Source organism: Phocoena sinus, chromosome 1 (genome assembly GCF_008692025.1).
Source record: "Phocoena sinus isolate mPhoSin1 chromosome 1, mPhoSin1.pri, whole genome shotgun sequence".
Lineage (NCBI taxonomy): Eukaryota > Metazoa > Chordata > Mammalia > Artiodactyla > Phocoenidae > Phocoena > Phocoena sinus.
In genome coordinates this window covers 123,937,287-123,950,508 of record NC_045763.1, presented here as the reverse complement: position 1 = coordinate 123,950,508, position 13,222 = coordinate 123,937,287, and the positions used below count along the sequence as shown (strand labels likewise).

At 35.8% G+C, this 13,222-nt stretch overlaps 1 protein-coding gene across 5 annotated transcripts in view; it reads right to left on the bottom strand.

Annotated features, from left to right (window-relative positions):
• The window catches only part of MAEL (maelstrom spermatogenic transposon silencer), a 120,995-nt gene that overhangs the window by 23,983 nt on the left and 83,790 nt on the right, over positions 1-13,222 (bottom strand). For all 5 annotated transcript variants that reach the window (XM_032614130.1, XM_032614141.1, XM_032614162.1 and 2 more), the window contains 3 exons: positions 6,974-7,098; positions 6,161-6,215; positions 5,900-6,041 (listed from right to left, as the gene is read on the bottom strand). In XM_032614130.1, the coding sequence (XP_032470021.1) occupies positions 5,900-6,041; positions 6,161-6,215; positions 6,974-7,098 (322 nt within the window). The remainder of the gene's footprint in view (positions 1-5,899; positions 6,042-6,160; positions 6,216-6,973; positions 7,099-13,222) is intronic.

Below are 13,222 nucleotides of genomic sequence, written 5' to 3'. Positions count from 1 at the left end.
ATTACTAGATAATGGTATAATTCCCTGTGCTATACAGTATATCCTTGTTGTTCATCTATTGCATATATATTAGTTTGTATCTGTTAATCTCATATCCCTAAATTTGTCCCTCCCTCCACCCTCGTCCTTTTGGTAACCACTAGTTTGTTTTCTATATCTGTGAATCTGCTTCTGTTCTGCATATATCTTTGAGTATTATTCTGGATAACCAAACAACTGTAATCCTTCAACATTTTAGTCAATAAACCATTGAGAAAGTATTGGTTTGTCTCTGAAACCTTCTACTGGTATCATCTGATAAGATCAAGAAAGAACCAGCATCAAAACTTGCAGAAAAGGTGTCTGTGAGTGGCTCGGGAGAAAATCCGGAGACAAAAGTACAATTCCCTTTTAAGAAATGCCATATCACCACCCTGGATGGCACAGAGACAACAATGTATGAAAACATGGACAATGAATGATTCTGAATGTGAAATTTTAGGAATACTTTAGCCAGTAGCTGAGGCAATGGTACATAAATCCAAATATCCTAACACATCATCCATAAACTTTTAAGCCTAACAAGACTAAACAAAACAAAGTATATACCTGCAGCATAACTAAGAGAAGCATAACTACAAGACTACAAGACTCAATTACCAAAAGAAAATCCTTACTTTCCAATGGAGTCATTTCTCAAGTTCACACCCAAGCCTCTATATAGCTTTATAGAGAGGGTGGAGCCCAGAAAACATGGGGGAAGAGAGAGAAGGGAAATTGAGAGCCCAAGATTAAATTATAACCATTCCCACAATGAGACGGTTGATAAATATTCAGAATCCTGGTAGATCAGAGCACTGGCTACAGGAAACTGACTTAAAAGTGCCTGAAGACTCTAGAAGGCAGCCTGGAAGGCACTGTTTCTTGGCAGCAGAGGGCAAGAGGAAGGGAAGGAGTCCTTTAGAGACTGTGTGAAGGGGGAAAAAAAGCACAGAGGGGGAAACTTAGGATTTTCCAGGACAAAGAAAGCAGGAAAAAAATGGAAAGACCCACAACGACACTGCCACCACCCTGAAAGCATTCTAAGAAACCCTACTTTGCTACACTGACAGAAGAGGAAGCACTTGAACTACAAATCTCAAACCAATGTAAAGGAACAACAGAAAGCCACTGCAAGAGGTAAACAGAAAATGAGAATCACTATAGTTGATAACTCTCCCCATCCCCAACCCCTCAAAAAACCATGAAGAAGACGAAAACTATAAAACAACAGTATAACATAACATTCTACATTGTTATTAATATATGACTCAAATATCCTTAAACAAAAATTTTGAAGATACAAAAACATGGCCTGAATAAGAAACTTCAAAACTAAGAACAGAAAGAAGAAGAGTTGACAAAACTCAGGAAAGAAATAAAAATCATATAGGAAAAGAACTGAATTACAAACTGCCTAAGGAAGAACAGATTCAAATGAGACGTTAGTAAGGGAAACTGAAGAAAACAGAAAACTACCATGAGAATAAGAGACTAAAGAAAGAAGAAATAAGGGTCAGAAAAACCATAATGAAAGGTAAAGAAGACCAATCATACATAATTGGACATCCTTAAGAAAAATTAAATGGAATAGAATATTAAACTACAATCTAAGAAAAATCTCCAGAAATTAGACCTGATTCTGCATACTAAAAGGGCCTGCCAAACACCTGGGAAGACTGACCTGCAGTAATATACTCAGAGAAACAGTCCAGTAAAACTATTAGACTTTAAAGATGAAAAACCATTCTTAAGGTCTCCAGGCAAAAAGAGCAAAATAACTTAAAAGATCAAGAGAATTAAATTAACAAACTTCTAAGAAGCAACATAAAGCAATACAACAATGCAGCTGTACTTTCTAGAAACTCAAGGAAATAAAATGTAAACCAACAGAAAAAATTTTAAACATGCAAGAACAGAGTTACTGCCATTCCCAAGAGCCCTTGATCAATCTACTAGATCAAGATTCAGCAAACTTTTTCTGTAAAGGCATCAAATAACACAGGCACTTATAGCTATAGGAGATATAATGAGACATACACGGAAACAGTAGTAATGAGACTTCACAGCACTCTCAATATAACACAGATCAAGTAGACAAAATATAAAGAGATAAGGCAATTTAAACATAATAATGTAGAGCTTATGGATACTTGTCAAATGTTGCACCCAGATAAACACATATTCTTCTCACATACCCACAAAACATTCACAAAAATTGATTATATATTTAGTCACCAAAAAAACTGCAAAACACTAGTAACTTCCATAAGGTAGAAATATTACAAACAATACTTTGATCACAATGCAAAGACGCTAGAATTTACTAACAAAAACCAAAAAAGCTTTCCATCTGGACATTTAAAAGCCTCATATTAACTCCTGGGTTAAAGAGAGCTGAAACTACAGAATTTTTTTAAAAAATGACAAAATACTACGTCAACAACTTATGGGATGCACTGCAAGACATGTTTAAGAGAAAATTAACTCTACTGAACACTTAACAATTTAAAGAAAACCCAAAATTAACTAAATAACGAGCCCAAAAATCTAAAAAAAAGAACCACAAAGTACCAAGAATATAGAAGCAGAAATAAATGAGGAAGAGAACAGAAAATTAGCAGATCTAATAAACTGTTGTTTTGAAAAAAACAGACAATGCACTACGCTAGCATGATTTAGGGGAAAAAGGTAGAAGCACAAATATATAAGAAACAATGAGATAAATAACCAGTGAAACAAGGAATTTTAAAAATTATAAAAGACTAGTTTGCAGACTTAATTTTAAACAAATTTGGAAAACGTATATAAAATGCATAATTTCCTAAGGAATTACAGATTACCAAAATTGATCCCATTAAAGTTAGAAAGCCTAATCAAATCAATTTTCATAGAAGAAACAGAGAAATTTTTGTGGGAACTGCCCCACAAAAATTCACCAGTCCCAGATAGGCACAATCTGTGTGAGAAAAATTTTAAAACAGACTTGAAAGACCCAAAAGTAGATCTGAACAATGGAAAGACACCTCTTGCCTTTGAACAGAATTCAACATTATATAAAGGTTTCAGTTTTCCAAGTTAATTTATAAAGTTAATGCAATCCAAGGAACTTTATGGAGCTAGACTGAAGAGTGATACTTCTGAATATACTTTGTTTCAACTATGCTAATACATTCCACATTCAAAATATAATAAAACCAACAAATATGGGCAAAACCAAAAATGGAATAAAACGAGGAAACAGACTTAACTATATTTCAAATGAATAATTTAACCACATTGAAGGAGAAAAAAAGAACCAACTCCAATAACTTCTGAACAAAGTATTTTGACTACCTTCAGACTAAAACAACTGAAAGAAGATTCTAAACTGTTAATATGCCTTTTTTTAAAATAGTGGTATCACTTAATTCTAAAACAACTTAATGCATTCTAGGACTGGACAAACAAAAATGTTGAGCACCAGGTTTTTCCACTCAGAAGGGCAACACAAAAATGGAAAACTGGAAAATTCTATGGTTTTATATTGGAATTGTAGGTTCAGCATGAACTCATGGTGAGATAAAGACAGAGGGAGAGAGAGAGGAAGGAGCAAGCAGGTGAGCCTAGCTGCATAAAAATGTTTATGAAAGGTATGTATACACATATATTTACTAGCTCTTTCCACTAAGGGGAACTAGAATCAATGACAGTCTAATAGGAATGAACACCCAGCACCCAGATTCTATCTCCTAAATGCACACTCTTCCACTAAAAGGAATCAAGGCTCCTTGGAGAAATGGCTAATTCAAAGCTGAGGCAGGGAAAAGTACAAGATGAACCTGAAATATATGGAGCTGGAAAGCAAAGAAGCACTCAAAGAATGAGGCAGCAATGTAAACAACAACAACAACAACAAAACCCAAACAAAGAGACCACTGCTTTGAAGGGACTTCCACTGGCCATAAAGGAAACAATCTGAGCATAAAAATAAGTTAATAAGAGATTATGGCCGACTGAATAAGATATAGGAATACATGAGTCCATACTCATAAATAAATGAAAAAAAGTCAGCAAAGAGGAAAAGCTCCTTACAGTAGAATGCTAACTAATAAATGTAGAAGCAAAAATCAGATTAGAAGTACTTCCCTGGTGGCACAGTGGTTAAGAATCCACCTGCCAGTGCAGGGGACATGGGTTCGAGCCCTGGTCCGGGAAGATCCCACATGCCGTGGAGCAACTAAGCCTGTACGCCTCAACTACAGAGCCTGCACTCTAGAGCCCGTGAACTACAACTACTGAGCCCGAGTGCCACAACTACTGAGCCCAAGTGCCTCAACTACTGAAGCCCACGTGCCTAAAGCCCATGCTCTGCAACAAGAGAAGCCACCCAATGAGAAGCCCGCAAACCACAACGAAGAGTAGCCCCCGCTTGCCGCAACTAGAGAAAGCCTGCGTGCAGCAACAAAGACCTAAGGCAGCCAAAAATAAAAATAAATTTTAAAAAATCAGATTAGAAAGCCATCATTTCACAAAAATAGTAATAATCGACCCAGGCAAAAATCATCAATGGATGTTAAAACTAGCAGAGTAAAGTTTGAGGAATAGATTATCTACCAAATCTCAAAGAATCTCCCAACAGAATATTAATTATAAGGTAAAAAAGAGTAAATTTTCAATAGAGAAATTTGGCAGACAATATCTTAAGCAAATGATCAAAGCTGTCAGTAGTGAGACTGACATCAGATGCCTCCAGATATGACACACTGAGAAGACACATCACTTTTGTGGTACTCCTGCTAAAAATATATAATCTCAATCTAATCATGTGGAAATACAGGCAAACTCAAACTGAGAAACATTTTGCAAAGTAATGGGCCTGTACTCTTCAAAAAGGTCAAGATCATGAGAGTCAAAGACTGAGGAACTATTCCAGATTAAAGGGCCTAAAGAGACATAATAACTAAATGCAACATGTCGTCCTGGCTTGGATCCTAAATTTTTTTTTTTTTGGCTATAGAAGACATTATTAGAACAACTAGCAAAATATGAATATAGCTTTTAGATTAGACAGTAGTACTGTATCAATGGCAATATCCTGTTTTGATAACTGTATTGTGGCAATATACATGACCTTGTTCTTAGGAACAACACATTGATACTCAGGGGTGAAAAGGCATCATGATAGCAACTTGCTCTCAAGAGGCTGAGAAAAAGAAACAGTGTATGTATATTTAGAGAAAAAGTTATAAATATATAAAAATATTAAGTTAGAGAATCTGAGAATGGTACATACAACTTCCCTGTACTAGAGTCTTGCAACTTTTCTGTAAGCCTAAAATTATTTCAAAGTAAAAAATATACTTTCAATTTATTTCACTTTTTTTTTTTTTTTGCGGTATGCGGGCCTCTCACTGTCGTGGCCTCTCCCGTTGCGGAGCACAGGCTCCAGACGCGCAGGCTCAGTGGCCATGGCTCATGGGCCTAGCCGCTCTGCGGCATGTGGGATCTTCCCAGACCGGGGCCCGAACCTGTGTCCCCTGCATCAGCAGGCGGACTCTCAACCATTGCGCCACCACGAAAGCCCTATTTCACATCTATATTTCTTATAACTACAAGAATTCTATGTAATAAAGTGTCTATACAAATAAATACAAAATATTCTTTCATTAGTACAGAAATTCTAAGTGATAAAGCACTGTCAGTTTATTTGGTAGTTTTTTTGTTTTTATTGATAGACGAAGTAACAATGTACCTTACAATCAATTAAATCTTATATTCAAGGAAATACAATGATTCCAAAGTTTCATAGGAAAATATTGTTTAAAAAGGCAAAAACTAATCATACCATATTTTTTCAGTTCAGAAAACAGTATCACTATCACAAAATCACTATAAATACCTTGTGTTGCTAGAATAATCCCACATGGCCACATCTAGGAAGCTCCGAACCCAGGTCTTAGAGGGCTCCTTGAGAAATTTTTGCTGGTAGATCCCTACTACAAGATCCTCTACAGTGAGAAGTTCTAGATCTTGCCTGATTTCTTCCATTGGTAAACAGAAACATACATACAATTAGTAAGTTTAGGTACACAGAACATGTACATCAAAATGGAAACACAGATATTAAAATGCATTTGAGCAGTGACCCAGTTTAACTAACCTGATGACTTCTCCATATGCTTCAAACACCAGTTGACTCTGGCTCTATCATCAGACTGGAGAAGGGAAAAAAATTTTAACTTATTTTCTCCTATCTTCTGTTACTTTTAATTAATGTGGTCCTTTCAAACTGGGGGAAGGGGAAGGAGGAGGGGTAATGATGGTGAGAAGGGAGAGACTGAACAGTCTGTGACAACTAAACAAGAACTGTAAAACAGAGCAACATATTCTAGAAAATACTGCTAATAATAACCAGTTATGCTCATAAAGCAATGTTAATATACTTTATGAACAGCAAGTGAGACTTAGGGTAAACAAATGAAGAAACCAATGTTCAGAAAAAGATAAATAAGGTGATTTGTGTTCATGGTGACACTAATAAACAGTAAGGTTAAAACCCAATTCTATGACACCCAGCCTAGAAGAACTTAGACAAAACAAAGAATAAAGATTACAAAAGGAAGATCAAGGGACTGCTACAAAAACAATTTTGAACAAACAATTCTCTTGCGTAGGAGAATAGGTGTACAGACTAGAAATCCATCCTTCAGAGTAAAAACAATTGAAGATATTTCAGAAGGAGGAACTAAAAACATGAGATTGACCGAAGCTGAAATACATTCAGTTTTTGCAGTCTTCAAAATCCCTCCAATACCAGAGATTTAGAAGAAAAAGCATTATACCTAATTACATTCAAAATAAGAATGAACATATATATTTTAATACACAGGCAAAAGTTATTTCTTTGGGTATCTTTCATGGATCTTTTGGTTTCTAAGTAATGACTTAAAAGAAATTCTTATGTTGAAATTACCTTGCAGTAGACAGGTGGCCAGTTCCCTGGATTTGGATGAATGAATCTATAAAGGTTTTGTAACACCATTGCTTGGTCATGCCCGGATTCAAAGTTTGAAATAGGAATCTTGTGACTAGAATCACCTGAAGGAAATAAAAAGTAGGTAGGAGTTAAAAATTTGACTAAGACAAATATTATGGAGTAGGTATAGAAGTAAGGGTACAGGAAGGGAGTAGTGGATAACTCATATTTAAGCACTTGTACCAAGCCTGCTTATGGTTAGGTACTTTACATATTTTATCCCATAATCTTATGAGGTAGACAATATACACATATTAGAAAAGAGATAACTGAGAAACATAGAAGTTAGCAGTAAGTTAACTGAGAAACACAAAAGTTAGCAGTAAGTTAATAGCTGGTGAACAGTGGAGTCAGGACTCAAACCGAGGTTAAGCGAAAGAGCCTATATAGTGTTTTCACTATTCCTACGTGGCCTTTCATGAATGTGGTTTATTAATAAGGCTGGAGACCTTGATAGTAATGACTGCTTTTTAAAAGACTGTACGATGAATACTTCTACTTCCAGTAAAATATGGACCAAGTAATTCAGACCAAACTTCCCACAAAAATTTAGGATGTCAATAGCACCTGCAGTAGCAAGGAATTATTAGATCAAGATGCAAAATATAAAATCCAGAGAGGTGAGTCTAGCTCTGGGGGCAGTTTTCCCCCTGGAGTAAGTTGCTAATTCCAGAAGAGGAAGTTTAATGGCTGAGATAAAAAAAACTAACAGGGCAGGAACACAACTCCTCCCACCAACAGACAAGCTGCTTAAAGTCTTCCTGAGCCCTGAGCTGCCTCTAAACACACCCCTTGACACAGCCCTGCCCACCAGAGGGACAAGACCCAGCTCCACACACAGTGGAGCTGGCACCAATCCCTCCCACCAGGAAGCCTGTACAGGACTCTTAGACTAGCCTCACCTACCACAGGGAAGACACCAGAAGAGGAACCACAAACCTAAAGCCTATGGGGCCGTAAACACAGAAAGTTAGACAAAATGAGATGGCAGAAGAATATGTTCCAGATGAAGGAACAAGATAAAAACTCGAGAAGCACAACTAAGTGAAGTGGAGATAGGCAATCTACCTGAAAAAGAATTGAGTGTAATGATAGTAAAAATGACCCAAGATCTCAGAAAAAGAATGGAGACACAGACCAAGAAGACAGAAGAAATGCTCAACAAAGAGCTAGAAAATATAAAGAACAAACAGAGTGGAACAATACAATACCTGAAATTAAAAATACACTGGGAAGAATAAACAGCAGAATAAATGAGGCAGAATAATAGATAAGTGAGCTGGAAGACAGAATAGTAGAAATCAATGCCACGGAACAGAATAAAGAAAAAAAGAATGAAAAGAAATGAAAACAGTTTAAGAGACCTCTGGGACAACATTAAATGCACAAACATTTGCATGATTGGGGTCCCAGAAGGAGAAGAGAGAGAAAAAGGACCTGAGAAAACATTTGAAGAGACAGTAGCTGAAAAATTCCCTAACATGGGAAAGGAAACAGTCACCCAAGTCCAGGAAGTGCAGCGAGTACCATATAGCATAAATCCAAGGAGGAATGTGCCGAGACACATGTTAATCAATTTGACAAAAATTAAGGACAAAAAGAAAATATTAAAAGCAACAAGGGAAAAGCAACAAATAACATACAAGAAAATCCCCATAAGGTTATCATCTGATTGTTCAGCTGAAACTCTGCAAGCCAGAAGGGAGTGACATAATATACTTAAAGTGATGAAAGGGAAAAACCTACAACCAAAAATACTCTACCCAGCAAGGTTCTCATTTAGATTTGACATAGAAATCAAAAGCTTTACAGACAAGCAAAAGTTGATAGAATTCAGCACCACCAAACCTGCTGTACAACAAATGCTAAAGGAAATTCTCTAGGTGGAAAAGACCACCAGAATACAAGAAAATTACAAACAGGTAATCTCACCAGTAAAGGTAAATATACAATAAAGGTAGGAAATCATCCACCTACAAACATGGTATCAAAACCAGCAATCCTGACATGAGGAGAGTACAAATGCAGGACACTGGAAATGCATTTGAAACTGAGAGACCAGCAGCTTAAAACAAACTTGTATGTATATAGACTGCTATATCAAAACCTCATAGTAACCTCAAACCAAAAATCTACAATAGATATATACACAAAAAAGAAAAAATCAAACACTAAAGATAGTCATCAAATCACAAGAGAACAAGAGAAAGGTTAGAAAGAAGACCTACAGAAACAAATCCAAAACAACCAACAAAATGGCAGTAAGACCATACATATGGGTAATTACCTTAAATGTAAATGGATCAAATGTTCCAACCAAAAGACACACCCTGGCTGAATGGATACAAAAACAAAACCTATATATATATATATATATATATATATATATATATATATATATCCTACAAGAGACCCAATTCGGATCTAGGGACACATACAGACTGAAAGTGGTGAGAGGATGGAAAAAGGTATTCCATGCAAAAGGAAATCAAAGGAAAGCTAGAGTAACAATACTCATATCAGACAAAGTAGACTTCAAAATAAAGACTGTTACAAGAGACAAAGAAGGACACTACATAATGATCAAAGGATCAATCCAAGATGATTTAACAATTATAAATATATATGCAGCCAACACAGGAGTGCTTTGATACATAAGGCAAATGCTAACAGCCATAAAAGGAGAAATCGACAGTAACACAATTAAGAGTAAAGAACTTTAACTCCCCACTTAAATCTATGAATAGATTATCCAGACTGAAAATCAGTAAGGAAACACAGGCCTTAAATTACACGTTAGACCAGAAAGACTTAATTGATGTTTATAGAGCATTCCATCCAAAAGCAGCACAATACTCATTCTTCTCAAGTGCACATGGAACATTCTCCAGGAGAGATCACATGCTGGGCCACAAAGCAAGCTTGGGTAAAGTTAAGAAAACTGAAATCATATCAAGCATCTTTTCCAACCACAACACTAGGATGTTAAAAAAAATCAACTATAAGAAAAAAAAATGTAAAAACCAAAAACACTCAGAGGCTAAACAATATGCTAGTAAACAACCAATGGATCACCAAAGAAATCAAAGAGGAAATCAAAATATACCTAGAAGCAAATGAAAATGAAAGCATGACTATCCAAAACCTATAGGACTCAGCAAAAGCAGTTCTAAGAGGTAAGTTGACAGCAATACAATCTTACATCAGGAAACAAGAAAAATCTTAAATAAGCAACCCAACCTTATACCTAAAACAACTAAAAGAAAAAGAACAAACAAAACCCAAAGTTAGCAGAAGGAAAGAAATCATAAAGATGAGAGCAGAAATAAATGAAAGAGAGGCAAAGCAAACAACAGAAAAGATCAATGAAACCAAAAGCTGGTTCTTTGAAAAGGTAAACAAAATTGATAAACCTTTAGCCAGACTCAAAAAGAAAAATAAGGAGAGGGTTCAAATCAATAAAATTAGAAATGAAAAAGAAGTTACAACAGACACCAAGGAAATACAAAGGATCATAAGAGACTACTACAAGCAAGTGTATGCCAATAAAATGGACAACCTAGAAGAAAAGGACAAATTCTTAGAAAGGTACAATCTCCCAAAACTGAACCAGGAAAAATAGAAAATATGAACAGACCAATCACAAGTATTGAAATTGAAACTGTGATTTAAAAACTCACAACAAACAAAAGTGCAGGACCAGATGGCTTCACAGGTGAATTCTATCAAACATTTAGGGAAGAGTTAACACCTATCCTTCTGAAACTCTTCCAAAAAATGGCAGGGGAAGGCATACTTCCAAACACATTCTATGAGGCCACCATCACCCTGATACCAAAATCAGACAAAGATACCACAAAAAAAGAAAATTAGAGGCCAAAATCACTGATGAACATAGACACAAAAATCCTCAACAAAATACTAGCAAACCAAATCCAACAATACATTAAAAGGATAATACACCACGATCAAGTGGGATTTATCCCAGGGATGCAAGGGTTTTTCAATATCCACAAATCAATCAGTGTGATACACCACATTAACAAATTGAAGAAGAAAAACCACATGATTATCTCAATAGATGTAGAAAAAACTTCTGATAAAATCCAACACCCTTTATGATAAAAACTCTCCTGCAAGTGGGCATAGAGGGAACATAACAAACCCAACATCATAATGGTGAAAACATGAAATCATTTCCTCTAAGATCAGGTACAAGACGAGGAGGTTGACTCTCCCCACTTTTATTCAACATAATTTGGAAGTCCTAGTCACAGCAATCAGAGAAGAAAAAGAAAGGAATCCAAGTTGGAAAAGAAGTAGTACAACTGTCACTGTTCACAGATGACATGATACTATACATAAGAAATCATAAAGATGCTATGAGAAAACTACTAGTGCTCATCAATTCGGTAAAGTTGCAGGATACAAAATTAATACACAAAATCTTTTGCATTTCTATACACTAACAACAAAAGATCAGAAAGTGAAATTAAGGAAACAACCCCATTTACCATTACATCAAAAAGAATAAAATACCTAGGAATAAATCTACCTAAGGAGGCAAAAGGCCTTTACTCTGAAAACTATAAGACACTGATGAAAGAAATCGAAGATGAAAAACAAACAGATGGAAAGATATACTGTGTTCTTGGACTGGAAGAATCAATATTGTCAAAATGACTATACTACCAAAGGTAGTCTACAGATTCAGTGCAATCCCTATCAAATTACTAATGGCAGATCAAGAACAAAAGATTTAAAATTTGTACAGAAACACAAAAGACCCTGAATAGCCAAAGCAATCTTGAGAAAGAAAAACAGAGTTGGAGGAATCAGGCTCCCTGACTTCAGACTACACTACAAAGCTATAGTCATCAAAACACTATGGTGCTGGCAAAAAGACAGACTTATAGCTCAATGGAATAGGACAGAAAGCCCAGAAATAAACCCATGCACTGATGGTCAATTAATCTACGACAAAGAAGGCAAGAATATATAATGGAGAAAAGACAGTCTCTTCAATAAGTGGTGCTGGGAAAACTACACAGCTACATGTAAAGGAATGAAATTAGAACATTCTCTAACACCATACACAAAAATAAATTCAAAATGGATTAAAGACCTCAATGTAAGACTGGATACTATAAAAGTCTTAGAGGAAAACATAGGCAGAACACTCTTTGACATAAGTTGCAGCAATATCTTTTTGGATTCACCTCCTAGAGTAATGAAAACAAAAATAATAAATAAATTAGACTGAATTAAACTTAAAAGCTTTTGCACAGCAAAGGAAACCATAAACAAAAAGACAACCCACAGAATGGGAGAAAACATTTCCAAATGAGGTGACCAACAATGCATTAATCTCCCAAATCTACAAACAGCTCATGCAGCTCAGTATCAAAAAATTAACAACCCAATCAAAAAATGGGTAGAACCCTGAATAGCCAAAGCAATCTTGAGAACGAAAAATGGAGCTGGAGGAATCAGGCTCCCTGACTTCAGACTATACTACAAAGCTACAGTAATCAAGACAGTATGGTACTGGCACAAACACAGAAATACAGATCAGTGGAACAGGATAGAAAGCCCAGACATAAAACCATGCACGTATAGACACTTTATCTTTGATAAAGGAGGCAAGAATATACAGTGGAGAAAAGACAGCCTCTTCAATAAGTGGTGCTGGGAAAACTGGACAGCTACATGTAAAAGTATGAAATTAGAACACTCCCTAACATCATACACAAAAATAAACTCAAAATGGATTAAAGACCTAAATGTAAGGCCAGACACTATCAAACTCTTAGAGGAAAATATCGGCAGAACACTCTATGACATAAATCACAGCAAGATCCTTTTTGACCCACCTCGTAGAGAAATGGAAATAAAAACAAAAATCAACAAATGGGACCTAATGAATCTTCAAAGCTTTTGCACAGCAAAGGAAACCATAAACAGGACCAAAAGACAACCCTCAGAATGGGAGAAAATATTTGCAAATTAAGTAACTGACAAAGGATTAATCTCCATAATTCACAAGCAGTTCATGCACTCAATAACAAAAAGACAAACAAAAACCCAATCCAAAAATGGGCAGAAGACCGAAATAGACATTTCTCCAAAGAAGATATACAGATTGCCCACAAACACATGAAAGAACGCTCAACATCATTAATCATT